Source organism: Protopterus annectens, chromosome 1.part0 (genome assembly GCF_019279795.1).
Source record: "Protopterus annectens isolate FY-2018-M chromosome 1.part0, PAN1.0, whole genome shotgun sequence".
Lineage (NCBI taxonomy): Eukaryota > Metazoa > Chordata > Ceratodontiformes > Protopteridae > Protopterus > Protopterus annectens.
The window spans coordinates 1866408038-1866428730 of record NC_056725.1 but is presented as its reverse complement, the minus strand read 5'-3'; the positions used below and the strand labels follow the sequence as shown (position 1 = coordinate 1866428730).

The window sequence follows — 20693 nt, the reverse complement described above, 5'->3', positions numbered from 1 at the left end:
GCTTGTCCTGTCTGACCTTCAGGAGTACCTTTGGGAGGAGAGGCAGAGGTGGAAAGGCATACACGTGAAGATTGCTCCAATTGAATGAGAGAGCATCCACTTTCCAAGCTGTGGGATGAAACCTTTTTGTGCAAAACTTTGGCAGCTGGTAATTTAGTGGAGAAGCGAACAGATCTATGTCTGGAGTTCCCCATAACACTGTCAATTTCTGAAATACATGAGGATCCAATTTCCACTCGTGGGGATCCATAATTTGTCTGCTCAACACATCTGCTAAGGAGTTCTGTGCTCCTGGCAGAAACCTTGCCTGAAGATTTAGCTGTAAACTGAGAGCAGTCTCCCACAAAATCATTGCTTGTCTGCATAGAGGATATGAATGCATCCCCTTGCTTGTTGATGTACCACATGACAGTTGTGTTGTCTGTTTGAATCAACACCTGCCCTGGAAGAAGTAAATCCTTGAAAGCTATCAATGCAAATTGGACTGCTAACATCTCCTTCAAGTTGATATGTAAATGTTGAAGTCTGGCAGGCCACGTGTCTTGTACCCATTTTCCATTTAGATGAGCTCCCCAAGCTTTGTCTGAGGCATCTGTCGTTAGAATCTGACTCGCCTCTGGTCGGGTCACAGAGAGTCCCTTGTTTAGGTGACATTCCTGAGCCCACCACAAAAATTCCTTTTGAATGCAAGGTATTATCTGAATGACAGTGTCCAAATCTTGGCAGTGCTGCGTCCATACAGTGTTGAGATACCATTGTAGCTTCCTCATATGCAGTTTGGCATTGGGAAGTACCAGAATACAAGATGCCATGAACCCCAAGGCTTGAAGGACTGTCCTTGCAGTCAGCCTGGACTGACGAGACAATTGGTGGAAGTAAAGAGAAAGATTCTTTTGTTTGTCCGGGGTCAAAAGGCCATCTGGGATGCTGTATTCAGTCTCACACCCAGAAAGCACATGTCCTGAGAGGGTACTAGACTGGACTTTATTTCGTTCACAGAATACCCCAGGCATCTTAACACTGCCATCACATACTGTAAATGATGAAGAAGTTCGTCCTTTCCTTGGGCCAGAATCAGGCAATCGTCCAAATAAGGATAGATTTGTATTCCTCTTAGCCTGAAGAAAGCTACCACTGGAGCCAGAACCTTCGTGAACACTCTGGGCGCAGTAGATAAGCCAAAGGGCAATGCAGAGAACTGATAATGAAAAGTCCCAGCTCGAAAACGCAGATACTTCCTGCAACTGAGCCTGATAGGAACATGAAGATAAGCCTCCTTGAGATCCAGAGTCACCATCCAGTGATCTTTGCCCAGCAGAGGTAAAAGCTGATGTAACGTCAACATTTTGAACTTGGGAATGTCCAGATATGTGTTGAGGATAGATAAATCCAAAATTGGTCTCCACGTGTTCCCTTTCTTTGGTACTAGAAACAGGCGAGAATAAAATCCTAGGCCCACTTCTGGCAGAGGGACCGGTTGTATGGCCCCTAACTGAAGTAGTAGAGAAATTTGTTTGCAAGCCTCTAGTCTTTGCTGCGGAGGAACGTCTGGCATGCCTTTGAAAGGAGGCAAGGTATGGAAATAAAACTTGTAACCTTGGTGAATGATATCCAATACCCATTTGTCTTGGGTAATCAAAATCCAATTTTCCTTGAAGAGTGCCAACCTTCCTCCCAAAGGTGCTGCCAGGCAAGAAGGATCTGGCAGCTGAAAAAGTAGGTCATTGGGCCTGTTTACGAAAGGACTGGCCCCTGTCCTCACCCGAAGATTGTGCAGGTGAACTCCTTGCTCTAGGTCTGAAAGAACCCTGAGCTCTGCCCCTACCACGTCTAGATCTACCCCTAGACTGAGAATCATAAGAAGGATACGTCCACCCCTTAGCAGGCCAATTCCTACTAAACTTTGGAGGCTGAACCTGCAAAAAATCTTTAACAGCCTGCATAGACTTAGCCTTGTCTTCCATCTTCTTCAAGACTGACTCCACAGGTGAACCAAACAACACATCAGACTGCAAAGGAGCATCCAAAATCCTTGTCTTAACATGGTCAGATAAATTCTGATCCTTCAGCCAGGCGTGCCTGCGAAGAACTGAACCAGTGGCAGCCACCCTAGACGAGGCCTGCACAGCATCAAAACCACATTGTAATGAATGCTTACCCACCTGTTCAGAGACATGCACCAAATCTTGTAATTCTTTACACTCAATGCCTTCCGCCAGAGCATCCACCTTAGACTTCAATTGAGAAAGAAGAAAGTTTTGATATTTCAACATATGAAACTGGCAATTCAAAGCCCTCATAGCTAAGGTAGAAGAAGTATAGACCTTCTTTCCCCATCTATCCAAAGCTCTGGCCTCTTTATCTAGAGGAACCGGATTCTTTACCACTGAGGCCTTAACACCCTTAGGTCCCTGACTAATAGTTTCTGGGTCCGCCCTAGGACTCTTATAAAGATATTTATGAGCCTCAGGCACCCTGTAATACCTATCCGGTTTAACAGGCGCAGGAGGCAGAGAATCAGGATTAAGTGAAGCCTCTGAAAACACATCTTCCACAACATCCAGAACAGGAGGTATAGCCAAGGGCCTGTGTTGGGGTAAAAGCAAAAATTCCCTAAGCCTTTTCCGGGAATCAGAGAAGTCCTGACCTTCCCACTTAAAATGTTCCCTCATAGAATGAAGTGTCTCTGAAAAGAAAAATCCTCTGGAGGAGAAGCAGTAGGAGTGGAATCATCTGCATCAGAATCAGAATAAGGAGAGTACTCCTGCAAGTCTTCAGCCGAAGACTCTGAAACATCCGAAGCCTGCTCAAAACTTCCCAATTCTGGCTCCACCCTAGGCCTCTTATCCGGAGGGGGCAAAGAACCTCTAATCAGAGTAATCAAATCTTCTGCCATTTTAAGCATGTGCTTCTTAGGCACAGACCCTGCTGAACTAGGAGTGACACCAACAGAAGCTAAACCTGGCCTGCCTCTGGGAGAAGCCTTGGAAACAGAAGGAGAGGGCCTAACCACCCTAGGAAGGGAGGGGAGTACAGTAACCTGAGAAGCCCCTTCAGCCTGACCTGCCTCTTGAGAGGCCACATCCTGCAAAATCAAAGTCTCCCCCTGAGACTCCAAAGAAGTCTCCGTCGGAACCACTGGCTCCACTGAAGCCTCTAAAGAACCGGCGTCCGTAACGGACGACTCATCTTGCCTGGGTTTAACTGTTTTGTCTTTGCGCTTCTTCGAAGCGGGCCGGAGAATCCGGCGGCATATTATAATTGCACCGCTTCAAGACCAGCCTAGCACAATCTAACCTTCGCTTAATAGTGCGCTTATTGAACCTAGCACAAAAGCGACACCCAACAACGTCGTGCTCAGGCCCCAAACAAGGAATGCACAAAGAATGATAATCCCTATGCGGTATCTGTTTCCCACAAGAAATACAGTTATTCACTTTTTCTGACATCCGTAATACACTGAGGCAAGAAAAAAACAAAATATTCCCCAACGGAGTACTTAGCCAACTTGGATTCGGTCTGAAACTCCGAACTCGAAAAATTTCAGAACGCCGAACGGCACTTGCAACGCTGCTTCTGCATCGGACCATGCGGCAAAAAAGACTGAGGATATGACGTCGGTCATGCGCTTTTGTACCCTGACGTTCTGATGTCAGTCTAAAGCGCCTTGACTGACGTCAGCCTAATACTTTGGTATTCGGGCCGACCGAGGACAGCGGACTACCCATATGTAAGGACTGCAGCAATGTGAGATGAAGAACATCTCCTGTTGTAGGCAAGGAATTACTGGTATAACTGTTTCCAAACTTTGACAGTGTTGAGACAATACACTCTTTAGGTACCATTGTAGTTTCCTCATATGCAGTCTGGCATGGAATTAGTAGTATGCAAGATGCCATGTAACCCAAGGCCTGTAGAATTTTTCTTGCAGGGAGTTGAGTCTTTGTTGCCATCAGTTGAAAGTATTCAGTCAGTTGTCCATGCTTGTCTGGTGTGAGATAAGCCATCTGGGACGTTGTGTTCAAGCTGGCACCCAGGAATATCTCTTGTGAGGGCACTAGTTTTGATTTCTTTTCGTTTACTGTGTACCCCAGGCAACTTAATAACTTTTTTACGAACGCCAGATGCTGCAGAAGAATGTCCTTGCTCTCTGCTTGAATCAGACAGTCGTCCAGGTATGGATAAATTTGAATTCCTTTCTGTCTGCAAAATGCAATTACTGGTGCCAGGCACTTTGTGAAGACCCTGGGCGAAGTATATAAGCCAAAGGGCAGTGCAGAGAATTGATAGTGCATTGAACCAGCTATGAATCTGAGGTATCTTCTGCAGTTTTGTCTGATAGAGACATGCAGGTATGCCTCCTTGAGGTCCAAGGTCATGAGCCAAGCTTTCTTGCCCAGCATGGGAAGAAGCTGCTGCAGTGTCAACATTTTGAATTTCGGAACATCCAGGTAAGTGGTTAGAGAAGAAAGATCCAGAATGGGCCTCCAGGCTTTGTCCTTTCTGGGAACCAGAAAGAGTCTTGAGTAAAATCCTTGTTCTTGCTCCAGTTGTGGTACCTTTTGAATAGCTCTCATGTCCATGAATGCTGTAATTTGTTTTTGAGCCTCTGCCCATTGATTTGGTGGCAGATTTGGCATTCCTTTTAACCTTGGCAGAGTGTGAAAGTGGAACCAGTAACCTTGAGATACAATGTTGAGAACCCATTCGTCTTTGGTGATCCAATGCCAATTGTGATAGAAAAGTGCCAGTTTTCCTCCTAAGGGGGCTGCCAAGAGAGAGCTGTTTGGCAGCTGTAATGGGAAGTCATTGAGGCTGTTTTTTGTATGGTTGGGGCCTGTCTTCCCCTTCTTTCTGACCTGGTGCACCCCATTGTCAAGGCCTGTAAGGACCTTGTGGTTGACCTCTACCTCTTGGATGTCTGTATCTGCCCCTTTGAGGTCTGTCTGTAACTGGAAAGGACCAATTCTTTGTTGGCCAATTTCTGCTAAATCTAGGAGGCTGAACCTGTAAGAAATCCTTCACCATTTGCATAGATTTTGCCTTATCCTCCATCTTCTTTAATACCTCTTCTGCCTTAACTCCAAATAACACATCCCGCTGCAAAGGTGCATCCAATAATTTTACTTTAACATGATCTGGTAAGGTATGTTCTTTTAACCAAGCATGTCTTCTAATGACTGAGCCTGTGACTGCTGCTCTACAGGAGGCCTCTAAAGAATCAAAAAGTACAGTTTTGTACCTACCATAAATGTAGATGTTCGAGTGTTCACACTGCTGCAGTCATTACACTTGGGTTATCCTGCTGTCAGGCGGTCCCCGTAGTCGGCCAGAGTTCCAAAGTCTTGGCCCGGCGTCGGTTGCTGTCGCTTCTTCCCTGACGTCAGTGCGTCAGTGGTATAATAAGATGCATCCGAAGCCATTTTCTTCAGTTTTTCTTGCCCCAGATATCAGGTGCCCCCAAGTAGGTAGGCAATACATATTGCTAGTAAAAAATATACATAGGAAATAAAAACAATACCTTCAGGTACAAGCAAATACACCTCAAAGGTAGTATAGGATAGAAAGGTATAGATAAGTCCAGCTAGTTCAGAGGGGATGGAGGGAGGGTAACCTGGACTGCAGCAGTGTGAACACTCGAACATCTACATTTATGGTAGGTACAAAACTGTACTGTGTTCATCGTGTTACACTGCTGCAGTCATTACACTTGGGTAGAATCCCAAAGCTAAGGTTGGGTGGCTGGTCTATAAAGAGCTAGGATTGGCTATGAGGCCCTGCAGAACTGCAGTGGCAAATCCTGCTCTGGATTTAGAGTAAAGAGGCAAGTGGTAATGCTTAGAAAAGGTGTGCACTGAACTCCAAGTTGCAGCCTCCAAAATTTCCTTGGTAGGTACTCCTCTGAGAAAGGCTGTTGAAGTGGCTGTTGCCCTGGTGGAATGTGGCCTGATGTTATTAGGGACTGATTTTCCATGCTGTGTGTAGCAGTAACAAATACAGTGTCCAATCCATTTGGATATAGTCTGCTTTGAGATAGCCTTGCCCTGTGATCCTGCAGCATATGCTACAAACAGTTGCTCAGTTTTCCTGAAAGCTTTTGTTTTGTCCAAGTAGAAGCGTAGCTGCATGTGTATGTCCAAAGAGTGCAGAAGTTTCTCCCCTTTATTCTGGGGGCTTGGATAAAAAGTTGGCAAGTGGATGGTTTGGTTAAGAGCCACACTAGATACCACCTTTGGCATAAAGGTACGGTTTGTCCTTAAAGAAACCATGTCCTGATGAAAAATTATAAAAAATTCCACTGCCATTAATGCCTGTAGCTCTGAGACTCTTCGTGCTAAAGTTACTGCCAGGAGCAGAGCTGTTTTCCATGATAATAATTTTAGATCGGCTGTATTGGCTGGCTCAAAAGGTGGCAGGGTCAGTTTTTCCAAAATGAACTTGAGGTCCCAAGTTGGTGTTGGTGCACTCTGGGGAAGTCTCATGTTTTTAGCCCCTCTGAGGTACTGCTTTAGCAAGGGGTGAGAGAATAAAGGAGGATCCATGTTGCAATGAGCTGAAGTGGCAGAGGCGTGGATCTTAATTGATAAGAAGGATAGGCCTTTGCCCATCATCTCAGTTAAGTATTGTAAAATCTGAGGAATGTTTGGGACAAGAGGGTCAAGGCTTTGAGCCTGGTTCCAGGCACAGAATCTCTTCCATTTTTCTGAGTAAGCTTTCCTGGTGCCAGGCCTCCTGGCCTCCAAAATGACATCCATAACAGCTTTAGAGAGAGGTGTTGCCTGTTTGACTAATGAATCTGCCATGCAGCCAGGTTTAGGGTTTTGAGCTGACCGTGCAGGATCGGATTGTTTTGTTGAGTCAGAAAGTGTGGAATTTGAGGCAAAATCCATGGTGGGCCTTGAGCTAAGTTCTTTAAGATTGGGTACCAGTGCTGGCGTGGCCAGTCTGGAGCAATCAGGATCATCTGTGTTTTTCTTGTCTGGCTTTTAGGAGTACCTTTAAGAGGAGAGGCAGTGGTGGGAAGGCATAAACTTTTAGGCTTTTCCAGCTGAAGGAGACAGCATCCACTTTCCATGCTTGTGTGTGATAAGTCCTTGTGCAGACTTTTTGTAGTTGGCAATTCAGTGGGGAGGCAAAAAGATCCATGTCTGGGCATCCCCATTTTTGCGTTACCATGCTGAATATTTGTGGATTCAATTTCCATTTGTGAAGGTCCATGATATTTCTGCTGAGATCGTCTGCCAGAATATTTTTCTTTCCTGGCAGGAATTGTGCTTGCAGATGACCTTGATAAGTTAGAGCTGTGTTCCTTGCATAGGGGATAAGAATGAGTGCCCCCTTGCTTGTTTATGTACCACATTACTGTGGTGTTGTCCGTCTTTAATAATAATTGTCCTGGATGCAGAAGGTCCTTAAAAGCTGTTAGGGCATTTTGAACAGCCAACATCTCTTTTTGATTGATGTGAAGATGCATCTGGTCTGTGTTCCACTGGCCCTGAATGCATTTTCCTGCCATGTGTGCTCCCCAGGCGTAATCCGAAGCATCTGTTGTTAGAGTCTGCCTGGTTGTGGGTAGGGTAAAAGGCTGACCCTTGTCTAGGTGACATGCCTGTGCCCACCATCGAAACTCCTGTTGTAGGCAGGGAATCATTGGTATTACTGCTTCTAAACTGTGAGAGTTTTGAGTCCAAACACTTTTTAGGTACCATTGTAATTTCCTCATATGCAGTCTGGCATATGGTATTAGTAGTATGCAGGATGCCATGAATTCCAGGGCCTGCAGAATTTTTCTTGCAGGGAGATGGGATTTTTTTTGCCAGTAATTGAAAATATTGAGTTAGTTGAACTTGTTTGTCTGGCGTGAGATAAGCCATCTGGGCCATTGTATTTAAGCTGGCACCCAGGAATATAATCTGTTGTGAGGGCACTAGTTTTGACTTCTTTTCGTTTACTGTGTACCCTAGAGAAATTAGCAATCTTTTTACAAATGCCAGATGCTGTAAAAGGATGCCCTTTGTCTCTGCTTGAATGAGGCAGTCGTCCAGGTATGGATATATTTGAATTCCTTTTTGTCTGCAAAATGCAATTACTGGTGCCAGGCACTTTGTAAAGACCCTGGGCGCAGTAGATAAGCCAAAGGGCAGTGCAGAGAATTGGTAGTGCATTGTACCAGCTTTGAATCTGAGGTATCTTCTGCAATTTTGTCTGATAGGGACACGCAGGTATGCCTCTTTGAGGTCCAGAGTAACAAGCCAAGCCTTCTTGCCCAGCATGGGTAGAAGCTGCTGTAATATCAACATTTTGAATTTTGGAATTTCCAGGTAAGTATTTAGAATTGAAAGGTCTAGTATGGGCCTCCAGGCCTTGTACTTTCTGGGGACCAGGAAGAGTCTTGAGTAAAATCCTTGTCCTTGTTCCTGTTGTGGTACTTTTTGAATAGCTCTCACGTCCATGGGGGCTGAAATTTGTTTTTGTGCCTCTGCCCATTGATTTTCTGGCAGGTCTGGCATTCCTTTTAGCCTTGGTAAAGTATGAAAGTGGAACCTGTAACCTTGAGACACAATATTCAGAACCCATTTGTCTTGGGTGATTGTTTGCCAGTTTTGAGAAAAAAGTGCTAGTTTTCCCCCTAAAGGGGCTGCCAAAAGGGAATTGCTTGGCATACAAAGGGGGAAGTCATTGGGACTGTTTCCTGTAAGGTTGAGACTTGTCCTCACCTCCTTTTGGGGTGGAGGTGCCCCACTGTCGTTGTCTGTTAGAGCCTTGGGGTTGAGATCTGCCTCTTGGGAATTTGTATCTGCCTCCCTGTGGCCTGTCTGACACTGGAAAGGACCAATTCTTTGTTGGCCAATTTCTGCTAAATCGAGGTGGCTGTACCTGTAAGAAATCCTTGACTGTTTGCATAGATTTAGCTTTATCCTCCATTTTCTTTTAACACCTCTTCTGCCTTACCACCAAACAAAGCATCATGCTGTAAAGGAGCATCCAATAATTTTGCCTTAACATGATCAGGTAAACTTTGTTCCTTTAACCAAGCATGTCTTCGAATCACAGAACCTGTAACTGCGGCCCTACAAGAGGCCGCTAAAGAATCAAAACCACATTGCAGAGTATATGTTTTCCCACCTGTTCAACTGCATGCAATAAATCCTGCATTTCTTTACAGTCAGGAGCTTGAGCTTGCAAGCATTTTCTGTTTTAACTGAGCCATTAAATATTGTTGGTACTTAAGCATGTGAAACTGGCAATTTAAAGCCCTTATTGCTAAAGTTGCAAAAGTGTAAACTTTTTTCCCCCATCTATCCAAAGCTCTCGAATCTCTGTCAGAGGGAACTGGATTTTTTGCAATGGAAGCCTTAACCCCTTTTGGACCCTGGGAAATAGTTTCTGGATCAGCAGAAGGGTTTTTATAAAGAAACTTGTGAGAGTCAGGGACTCTGGCTTAGCTGGTGCAGGGGGCAAAGAATCGGGAGATAAGCTGGATTCAGAGAACACATCATCCACAATATCTAGCACAGGCAGAATAGCCAGGGGCCTATGCTGAGGCAATAAAAGGAAATCCCTGAGCCTTTTCTTGGATTCTGAATAATCCTGACTTTCCCAATGGAAATGCTCCCTCATGGTATGTAAAGTTTCCCCAAAAGAATAATCCTCAGGAGGAGAGGCTGAAGGGATAGATTCTTCAGCATCAGAGTCCTCATAGGGGGGTAGAGAGTATCCCTGGTCTGAAGAGGAATCAGAGGAAATGGAAACCTGATCAGAAGAATCATAGTCAGTATCCAGCCTAGGCCTTTTCTCAGGAGGGGGATGGGAACCCCTGATTAGAGTAATGAGGTCTTCGGCCATTTTAAGCATCTGTTTCTTAGGCATGGAGGACTGTCCAGGAGAATGCTGTACTTGCTTCTTTGTCTTTAATGGTACTTTTGTCTTGGCTGTTGCTTTAATGGTAAGTTGTGAAGGTCTGAAAACACCCTTAGAAGCCGATGCCTGCTCAGCGGCTCCGGACCCATCTGAGGGATTAGTTTCCATAGGCCCTATACCTTGAGTTTCCAGAGGCCTAGTTGTCTCCACGTGAGAGTCGGAGGCGGCCTGTGGCTCTGAGGTAGCGGATGCCAGGGACTGCGAAAGCACCTCACTGAGAACCGGCAACTGGCCTAGAAGAGGTTTCATCGTCGGTTTTGGACCTCGGATGCCTGTCTTTATCCTTGTCTTTGTGTTGTTTTCAGAATTGTGGTCATCGGTTGATCCAACGGCATAGTATAATTGAACCTTCGGCCAAAGTAGTGTAAAGCAAAATCAAAACGTCTTTTTATAGTGCGTTTGTTAAATCTAGCACAAAACCGACAACTAGTGACGTCGTGATCAGGGCCTAGGCATGGAATACAGTAAGAGTGGAAGTCCTTATGAGGTATTTGCTTCCCACAAGAAATACAATTAACTTTTTCTGACATCGGTCTGAGGCAAGAAAAAAGTTTCCCAAATGGGGTACCTAGCTTTATTGGAGACTTTGGATCTGAAATTCGACTTCGAAAATCTCAGGAGTCAGCCAACCGGCACTTACGAACTGCTTCTGCTTCGGGTACCGCGTGGCAAGAAACACTGAAGAAAATGGCATCAGATGCATCTTATATACCCCTGGCGCACTGACGCCAGGGAAGAAGCGACAGCAACCGACGCTGGACCAAGACTATGGAACTCTGGCGGACTACGGGACCGCCTGACGGCAGGATAACCCAAGTGTAATGACTGCAGCAATGTAACACGATGAACATCCAAATTGCAAAGTATGTTTTCCCACTTGTTCAGCTGCATGCAATAAATCCCGCCTTTCTTTAAAATTAGGAGGATCTGAATCTGGAAGCAATTTTTGTTTCAACTGAGACATCAAAAATTGTCGATATTTTAGCATGTGAAACTGGCAATTTAAGGCTCTCATTGCTAAAGTTGCAGGCATATATACTTTCTTTCCCCATCTGTCTAATGCTCTGGAATCTCTGTCAGAGGGAACTGGGGTTTTTTGCTGATGAGGTCTTAATCCCTTTGGGTCCCTGAGAAATAGCTTCAGGGTCAGCAACAGGACTTTTACACAGAAATTTGTGTGAGTCAGGGACTCTGTAATATCTATCAGGTTTAACTGGGGCTGGAGATGAGGGAGTCGGGATTTAAGCTGGATTCAGTATACACATCATCCACAATATCTAGCACTGGCGGAATAGCAAGGGATCTGTGTTGAGGTAATAAAAGAAAGTCTCTGAGCCTTTTCTTGGATTCCGAGTAATCCTGGCCTTCCCAATGGAAATGCTCCCTCATGGTATGTAAGGTTTCCCCAAAGGAGTAGTCCTCAGGCGGAGAGGCTGATGGAACTGATTCCTCAGCATCAGAATCCTCATAAGGGGGTAAAGAATATCCTAGGTCTGAGGATGAATCTGAGGAAATGGACACCTGGTCGGAGGATTCATAATCTGCATCCTGTCTGGGCCTTTTATCAGGTGGAGGGTGGGACCCCCCGATCAGGGTGATTAAGTCTTCAGCCATTTTGAGCATTTGTTTCTTAGGCATGGAGGCCTGTCCTGGAGAATGCTGAATTTGTTTCTTTGTTTTTAAGGGAGGCTTAGACTTAGCAGAGGGTTTAATGCTTAACTGAGTACTAAGGTCTGAAAACACCCTCTGAAGCTGTGGATTGCTCAGCTACTTCGGTTCCCTCTGAAGGGTTAATTTCAGTTAGGCTGAAAAACTTGAGCGTCCAAAGGCCCAGCCAGCTCCACGTAGGAGTTGGAGGTGGCCTGTCGTTCTGCAGAAGCGGTCGTCAGGGGCTGCGAAGGCACCTCGCTGAAAATCGGAGAACCGGCGACTGGCCTAGAAGAGGCCTCATCAGTTTTGGGCCTCGGATGCCTGTCCTTGTCTTTGCGCTTTTTATGTATTCCGGTCGTCAGAAGTTCCGACGGCATGGTGTAATTGAATTTTCTGCCAAAATAATGTCGGGCAAAATCAAACCGACATTTAATAGTGCGCTTGTTAAACCTAGCACAAAACCGACAACCAGTGACGTCATGGTCTGGGCCTAGGCATGGGATACAACAGGAATGGAAATCCTTATGAGGTATTTGCTTCCCACAAGAAATACAGTTATTAACTTTTACTGACATCGGTCTGAGGCAAGAAAAAGTTTCCCTAACAGGGTACTTATCTTTGTAGAAGACTTCGGTTCTGGATTCGGAATGAAAATCTCAGGAGTCGGCCAACTGGCACTTGCGAACTGCTTTTGCTTCGGGCACCGCGCGGCAAGAAAGACTGAAGAAAATGGCGTCGGCTGCATCTTATATACCCCTGTCGCACTGACGTCAGAGAGGAGGCGACAGCAACTGATACCAGACCAAGACTTTGGAACTCAGGCCGACTGGGGAACCGCCTGACGGCAGGATAACCCAAGTGTAATGACTGCAGCAGTGTAAAACGATGAACATGTGCCCCTCCGACTGCCTCCAGAATGCGGCATTCAGGGAAACATTCAGGAACACTGGCAGTGCCTCTTGGAGAAGGGACCCAAAAGCCCTGGTTGTGTGGACCACCTCTGCCCCGGAGGCAAAGTCCACTATTACAGTTTTCCCCTCTGCAACAAGGGGTTCTGTTTCCAGAAGTGCCAGGAGAAAACCCTATCGACTTACAGAATCAAAGTTTATTACCATCCTTTTGACTCCTAGAAAATGTCATCTGGAGGGTAGAAAAACTTGATTCCTCTGGAAAGTGTTTCTTTCACTTTCAGACCAGAGTGTCAATCCATCATAAGGGGCATCAACAAAAGGCGTCTTGAAATGGTCCACAAAATCACAGTCATATCCCTACGTCTGCTACCAGTGATTCTAATGTCCACTATTCTACAAATGTTTTCTGTGGCACTGGAAGTGTATTGAGACATTTAAAAAGACTGAAGGGTAGCTAACCGTGAGCCAACTAATTTCCTCTGAACAACAGACAGGGAGTTGGAGAGATTAGGAGAATTCCTTGGTTAAATCTCTCTGAAATTGAGTGACATGTGCCAGGTAATTCAGCAACCTAATGGCGGAGGTCACCAAAGCACAGACTCGCCCATCAAACATGTCCAATTGCACATGGATAGGCAGTGGAATTATCTTCTACCAGTTCCTTTTTGGTAGCTGCCGTTCCCACCACCACAGAATCAACAGCAGGGCTTTTGCTCCACTAGGGAAAATCCTTGGATGACAAGAAATTTGTCAGGCTTACAAGGGATAGGCTTAGCTATGCCATACTCCTTCCATGTACACTTAGAGATCAAGGCTATCATCTCATATGCATGAGGAACCACCCAAGAAGCAGATGGACCAGGTTAGAAAGCCTTGAGGAAAACTGACTCCTGCTGGAAAGGTGCATCAGTGGACCACCTCCTTTCTTTTCTGAGCAGTTCTAAGATTTCTCCAGAAGTGCCATTCTCAAGAGGGGATCTCATGGATCCTTATTATCCATCACAGTGAGTACCTTCTGTGACTGGGAGGCTTCACTGTAGAAGCTGAAATCACTCATGGAGGCTCGACCCAAAAAACGTTTGGCTCAGATCTGAATATGATGTGAGCTGAGCTGTCCAACACCAAAGCTCCAAGAGGGGGTAACAGATCCAAAGGTCTCAGCTCAAAACCAACTCCCTCAGAGTCTGCATTGACTACTTAGCTCTGATATCCAGAAGACACTAAAATATTTGGAGCAGACTAAATTAAAGAAACTGTTGGAGTCGAAGAAGACCACATCTTCAGCTCAGAAGGCATACCCCAGAACAGAACTCAGATCCAACTGCTCCTTTACCACTGGTCAGATAGGAAAAGAAGTTAGCACTTGGTGAGGGGAAGAAAACAGTTCCTCTGATATGCAGGAGCCACAGCCAGGAGAATCCCCAGATGGATCATCCTGTTCATGTCCACTTCATTAAGACTCCTGGAGGACATGGCTGAATGAAGACAGGAAGCAAAGAAAGAAGCCCTGGAGATCTTGTGAAAGAATCTTTTTTTGCAGAATTGGAGACCCCAATCTGGGGGATCAGCCCTGGGGATAAATCAAAGCTCAAGAAGTGGAGGAGTAGCTGATCTGATAAGATCATCTCCAAAGTCAAGATTGGTTCTAATGGTTTCATCATCTTTGGAGCTGGAGACGAGGAGTGAGAATGCTCTGAAGACATTTTCTTCCCCACTTTCGACTTAACCTTGTCTTTTTCTTTTGTTTCTCTTTTTCTTTAGATTAATCAGATTTGCTTCTCTCAATCAGTTGGCTTCTTAGCAATCAGGGATGAAACAAAAAGCCAGAGAGATGAGAACAGGTACTTTCTCCTGCAGAGGAACAAGCCCTTATAATACCAGCTTATTCTGGCATTCAGTGATCGTTCTGTGCACAAAAGCTTCACAAATCCTGCATTGCAAGTCCAGATGTACAGCCCCTAAATAATAGATGTACTTTTGATGGGTGTCAGAGTTTGGCAATTTGTGGCTTCAGGCCACATACTTTTTAAAACCAGAGGGTTTCTCTGACATCAATGCAAAAACAAAACACAATCAAAACACCACCAGAAAAATACTCTTGTGACGCCCCACCAACAACGAGCATACTGTTCCCTAGTACACTTACTTAATTAGAGCAGCAAGGCAGATGTGGTGAGTGGATCTGGATGTTGTCAGGTCAAAGACAGAGTACAGAATGGTGTCTCTATCTAAGAGACTTCTCAAAATTAATATCTCAAGTGTTACTGCTGGGATAGCTTTCAGAATGCCATGATTTCTTGTCATCTGACTTTAACCCAGGTAAAACCCCCCACTGCTGAAAGCTAGCAGTATTTAGCATCTACCTGTGAAAATACATACACAAGGACTTTTTCTCAGATCCTGGTACTTGCTGGAAGTCATAAAACACTTCCAAGACAAAATGTTCCCTAGTTCTAGACCATGTCTGTTACTGCACTGAAACTGAAAGCTAACACCTTTTATGGCCTGGCCATAAAGTAATTGAATTTCAGCTATTTTTCTGACGTTAACCTCCTGTGTTCCAGTTTCCATTATTAAAATATATACATTTAAACAGTTACAATACTGTGTGTCCATTTCTGTTCTTTTCCAGTAGGGTACACTGTGGTTATATTTTTAAGCTCAGTACTTTACAAACCATTTTCAACACACACTTCTGGACCAGCAGTTTGATATACACATAGCATACAGTTCTAATACAGTTGTAACACCAGCATCTTACAGAAATCATTTCGATAGTCACCAATGACGTATAATTATTTACAAAATTCCAAATTTACTGTGCTAGCAGTATCTCCCTTTGTCATACTTTTATATAAATCATGTTGATATTCACAAATGACATATAATTATTTACAAAATCCCAGATAGCTGGGCTTGTAGTATCCCCCTTTGTCATAACTCTCACTGTTGAGAGAACAAGGAGAGCTAAGAGAAAAAAACTGTCAGATGAAAGTAAGAATAAACCAAACAGACTAAAAAGAATTAAAGTACAGCCAGAGTGTGTGTGTGTGTGTGTGTGTGTGTGTGTGTGTGTGTGTGTGTGTGTGTGTGTGTGTGTGTGTGTGTGTGTGTGAAATACATACATATGGGATGAAAAAAAAACTCCTGACAGTAGACTATAATGAAAAAAATGCCACTTTTCTCCCTCTAAACACCAGAGCACCAAAGGACCACATCTGTAGCTTACTGTGGCAAACAAGATCTGAATTAACTTGCTCAGTACAAGGTAATTATGGGTAAGGGGAGAAGCCTCAGCATTGGATCTGAAGCTTGAGAGTGGCTGAAGTCAGATCCTACTTGGATCCAAAGACCCATTCATTGAGAACTGAATGGAAGAGAGAACATCAGATCCTAATGTTATGATTTACTGTTACAGTGACCTTCCTACAGATAACAAATATGGAATAAATATACAACAGAGAGGTGCTTCCTTCATACATTTTTCTAGCATTACTCATGAAGTTTTCCTTATTCAGAATGCTTCAGCTTCTTCATTCCTGGGATTTGTGTCTTATTTTATCTTTAATAGAAGGGATTCTAAATCGTAAGTTGCTTTGTGCATTTTAAATAATTTCCATTCAGTGAGCTAGCAAATAAGGATTATGAGAATCTTCCTAGTTATAGGCATACTACACTAACACCTGTTCAATGACTTTGCTAGGGATAACCTGAACAATGTAAAATTTTGGGAGTGTAATTTATACCTCGATGAATCTACTTCACACATGCAAGCAAGCACCAGTGACATATAGGACTGAAGTCCTGACTACAACCCAGGTAACCAAAGACCAAGTAGTGGCTCAGCTGCTTGACAGAGCTGGTGGAGGGAGAGGTGAGAGCCAGTTGGGGGCTGCAGTAGTCCTTTGGAGAAAGAAGATGGGTTCACAACCTGAGAGATCATGCATACATGTGAAGGACCAAGCCACTGGTTGATAAGTGGACAGGAGTGTGTACTTGCGTATGAGAATTGTAGTGGCCTCCATGGTGATGTGGGTCAAGCGCCCCCCACCCAAGGGAGAAGTTAGGGCAAATAAAGTCCTCATTGCTGGAATGCTGGTGACAATACATGCAACCATGCAACCCTCACTGCTCCTTAAATGATGCATTCCACACCCCCGACATCTCTTGACTGGGAAAGCTTGATGCTCAGCAAGAGCAAGGGCAAAAAGCATGCCGATAAAAAAAAAAAATTCTACTTTACATATGCTATTAAGAAGTATTGTAATGAAGACGTTGATAAAACTATGATATTCTGCTTGATAGGGACCCCAAATGCCTTTGTCCTTAGCATTCCATTCTGAATTGTACTATAATCACCATCATTCATACATAATAAAAGTATTATAAATAAAAGATATTTTCTTATGCTTACTAACCCTCAAAAGATTTAACAAAAGTGGTTGATGAACAACCTACAACAGAAAACACAGTTGTGATCAATGGTTTTAAAGTGCAAGTGTAAGAATGCCAATGCAGGAGGCTCACTGGTATGACAAGCTACCTAACAATAGGAGGATGTGTGTGTACTGCTAGAAAAAAAAATGGTGACTAACTGATAAGTGTTGAGTAGAAATTCCTCCCTTAAGAAAGATCACCACCAGTGAGATAACTGATAACTTCTAGACTAAAAACAATGGGCTGGGCTGAGGATATAGACTCTGAAAATGAGGGTGGAGGTAAGCATTCAGGGCAGAATAAAATCGGTCAGTCATGGGATAACGTCTTAAAGCAGCCCTCTGACTGACAACAGCTTTTTGATACCCAGGATTCTGTGTGTCTGATGATTTGTGGAGGGTGCTCCTGTTTTCAGTATTTGATCACATGAACACCTGTTCCCAAGGATATGAGTTAGTTAAGTCATACATTTGTAGGTATGAGTTAAGCTGAATTCTGCTTTGAACTCACAATCTAAGGTGTGATGCTCTGCACTTAGTAGAAACAAAAAGGTTTGTAAGCATCCTCCAGCAAAACCTCCTTTTTACAACAGTATACCCACAATAAAATTTCAAGGTGCAAAGACAGAGTGAACACATGAAGATGGAGAAAAATAAAAATACAGAGTTCCGAAAATGTTTATATCACATTACAGAGGACAAATGAATAAATCATACAATAAAAAAGTGAAGAGTGAATGGGAAATGGCATCATCCTACCAGTTATGAAAAACAGGCTAGGTCACTCGCATCAGGGAACAGGTGTGGAGCATAAGCTCCACCATGAAAACTAATCTCTATTTTGTTACATGCATGATCACCTTCTAGCTTACATTCTGCCAAAAGACAGACCTCTTAACTGAGAATGCTTTGAAAAATAGATACTTATTAGGCAGACACTGACCATTTCCAGATTTGTTTATGAATGGCACCATAAAAAAACATGCTTTCTACAATTATAGCAAAAACAGAATAAATAACAGAAGCTAAAGGTGAGGTCAACATTTTTCCTTGGTCTTTTTGCTCCAATGCTTGCCAGTCATTAAGCCTCCCTTCTAAAGGAATACAACTCATGTAAAAGCCATCTACTGCGAGTCATCATGTAAGCAATCACAAGTGTGCCTTGTGCCTCTGTTTGCAACACCAAATGCTTTCCTTTCTGCAGAGGAAGGGAACCTTCTTTTCCACTGACCTGCGTATAGTGTGGCTTCCCTGAGACCAGGGCCCTAATGAGACTGTGCTATGTCTACCTATCTGTAGCTATGGAATTAATGCATGACACTCTCACTTTGCTACCAGCCTATATCATACTGGGTAGAGGCAATGTAAGTTTTTTCCTATAACCATAATCTCCTACTGTGGTGTTTGATGTTAGCACACATCACCACACAGGCCATCCAACACACCCCACCCATAACATAAGCATGTTTCAAAAAACACAGCAGTCCTGTAAGCCTAGATCTTCCTGGATGACCACTGTGGTCATGCAGACTGTTACTTGCTTGGTACCAAATCAGCCTTGAGAACTATGGTTCCCTCTCACTTCCATGGCTGAGATGGAGTAAGCCATTCAATTCCTCCTTTGCCCTGCTCTTTCAATACATAGGCCTCTATTCAAATTAAGGTTATCTGGGTCCTAATCAGGGCTTTATCCCCCTGCAATAGAGAGCTGTATATGTCCTTCACAGTTACTATGATCTCAGACTTGCAGTGTAGACACAGCCTCAAAGCACCTATCCAAAATATGTTGTAAATTTTTCAAAGCTCAACTTCACTTTTTCAGTGTCATACAGCAATTCTGTAGTCACTATGTAAAATTGCCCTAATATAAGAGGGGACAACATTTCTATGAAAAAGTGTACATCTCTGGGCCATTTAAAAAGGCTATGATGAAAATTGGGCACACAAACATGAAAAACAGTTGGAAATCCCAACATGCACAAAGCCTTTTAGCACTTTTTAGCTGTGGCCAAAGCATTTCTTTACCTTTTCTTTGGGGTCTGTAATATCTGCATGAACCACAAAAGAGAAGATCTGGTGCCGACTACAATTTCCTTAGGAGTTCATTTGCTACTTATGCTAAAAGATAAGCCACAGTACATGAGCTATTCAATAAAATAGTCAATAAACAGTCTGTAAAGATCCTTAGTTTTCTGTTTATTTCTGGAATTAGCTCTGATGCTTAATGCAAAGAACATCCTAGATATGTTTTTAACTCCCCCTGAAAAAAGACTTTTATTACTCTACATAGCAAAATACCTTTAAGGAACACCATACTGAGAGAGTAGAACATGACTGATAAACATAAAACTGACACCATGCTGTAAATATAACATCGATAAACTGCACACCAGTTTTATTGAGCAATACAGTAAGTAGTAAGAGCATAAACTTTGCTTCTGTTCTGAATTTCTAAATGAGCTTAATAAAGCTTGAAATCCTAAAAATATAAAAACTCCTATAAAGAATTTTTCTAAAAGTTTTGACATCACACAAAACCAACCTAACAAGTTGTACAGTACTATATACCTGCTGCTGCATTGATTTTTCATAGAGAGCAAATGTTTCATCGTCATCTTGCAGAAATGCTGGCACAGTAGAAATAGAAGAACTTGGACTATGTTTCGCTTTCAAAAGTAATGATTTTAGGGAGGATACTGAGCACAGTCTGAGCTTCTTTTCTTCTGGCTGTAGAAAATAGGAGTACAATGAAAATAAAATGACAAAGTAACTGCAAAACTCTGCAAAAGGCAGACAAGTTCCTCATATAAACATATGTTAGTAAAAATGAACTTTCTATCAGATCCACCCATTTCTGCAACTAGTTTCAAAGCAGAGTCGCTCATTACTTTAAGACCCAGAATCCCATGCGCAGTCCTCCACCAAATGTCCCGCAGTCTATAACCTATTTTAGTGCAAAGACCATAACCATTGGAAGCACACTCCTTTCATCCATCATCATCATCTTCATAATAATAATATGACGATGATGCTCTTTACGAAACACTTATCTAAAAGCTCCTTTCTAAATCCCTCCCCTTCTTATTCTGGTACATGACACGTCTGCCTCTCTCTCTCTCTCTTAACCTTAATAAATTCCTCACCATTTACTTCTTGATTATGTTAAATGCCATTATCATTATTTTGCTTCCTTTTTCAGACTGTGTTCCACCTTTAGTGTATCTGCACAATCCAGCCCATTAAGATTTAGTCTCCTTCTGGTTATGCTCCTCTGTAACACATCAGTCAGCTTTTTGATAGTGAAAATAATGGCATGGACACTCAAAATGAATGATATTCATCAGAATAAGAGACATTTTTAAACATCAGTATACACAGTCAACATAGTGTGTGTAAAGCATATGGAGCTAGTATTTTACTCTACACTGCAGAAGACTAATTTAAACTGTACAGAAGCACTTAACATATACAATGTGGCACTTCGTAGAGTTTTAAGTGCCATAGTGCATTTTTCCCACTATTTGGTCTATTTTACATGGATATTTTTTAATAAAAAGCTTTAAAAGAAGCAATTCCATGCACGCATTGTGGTGCTTAACCAGAGGTGAAGGGAAGATAATCCAATGTACAAATCACCAGACAGCCCAAAAGCTAAGAAAATACAGTTATGTAAGTAAACTGACCAACAGAGTAGATATCCAATTGATCATGCTCCAACAGCCATAGCTAAATGGGTTATATCCTACCAAGGATATACCAGCTGGCCAGCTTCCAA

General features: G+C 43.3%; 1 protein-coding gene across 1 annotated transcript in view; it reads right to left on the bottom strand.

The window, feature by feature from the left end:
- CPLANE1 (ciliogenesis and planar polarity effector 1) overlaps window positions 1-20693 on the bottom strand; it is a 4248669-nt gene that overhangs the window by 3456505 nt on the left and 771471 nt on the right. Inside the window, exon 10 of the mRNA XM_044076333.1 lies at window positions 19487-19645. Coding sequence (XP_043932268.1) covers window positions 19487-19645 — 159 coding nt within the window. The remainder of the gene's footprint in view (window positions 1-19486; window positions 19646-20693) is intronic.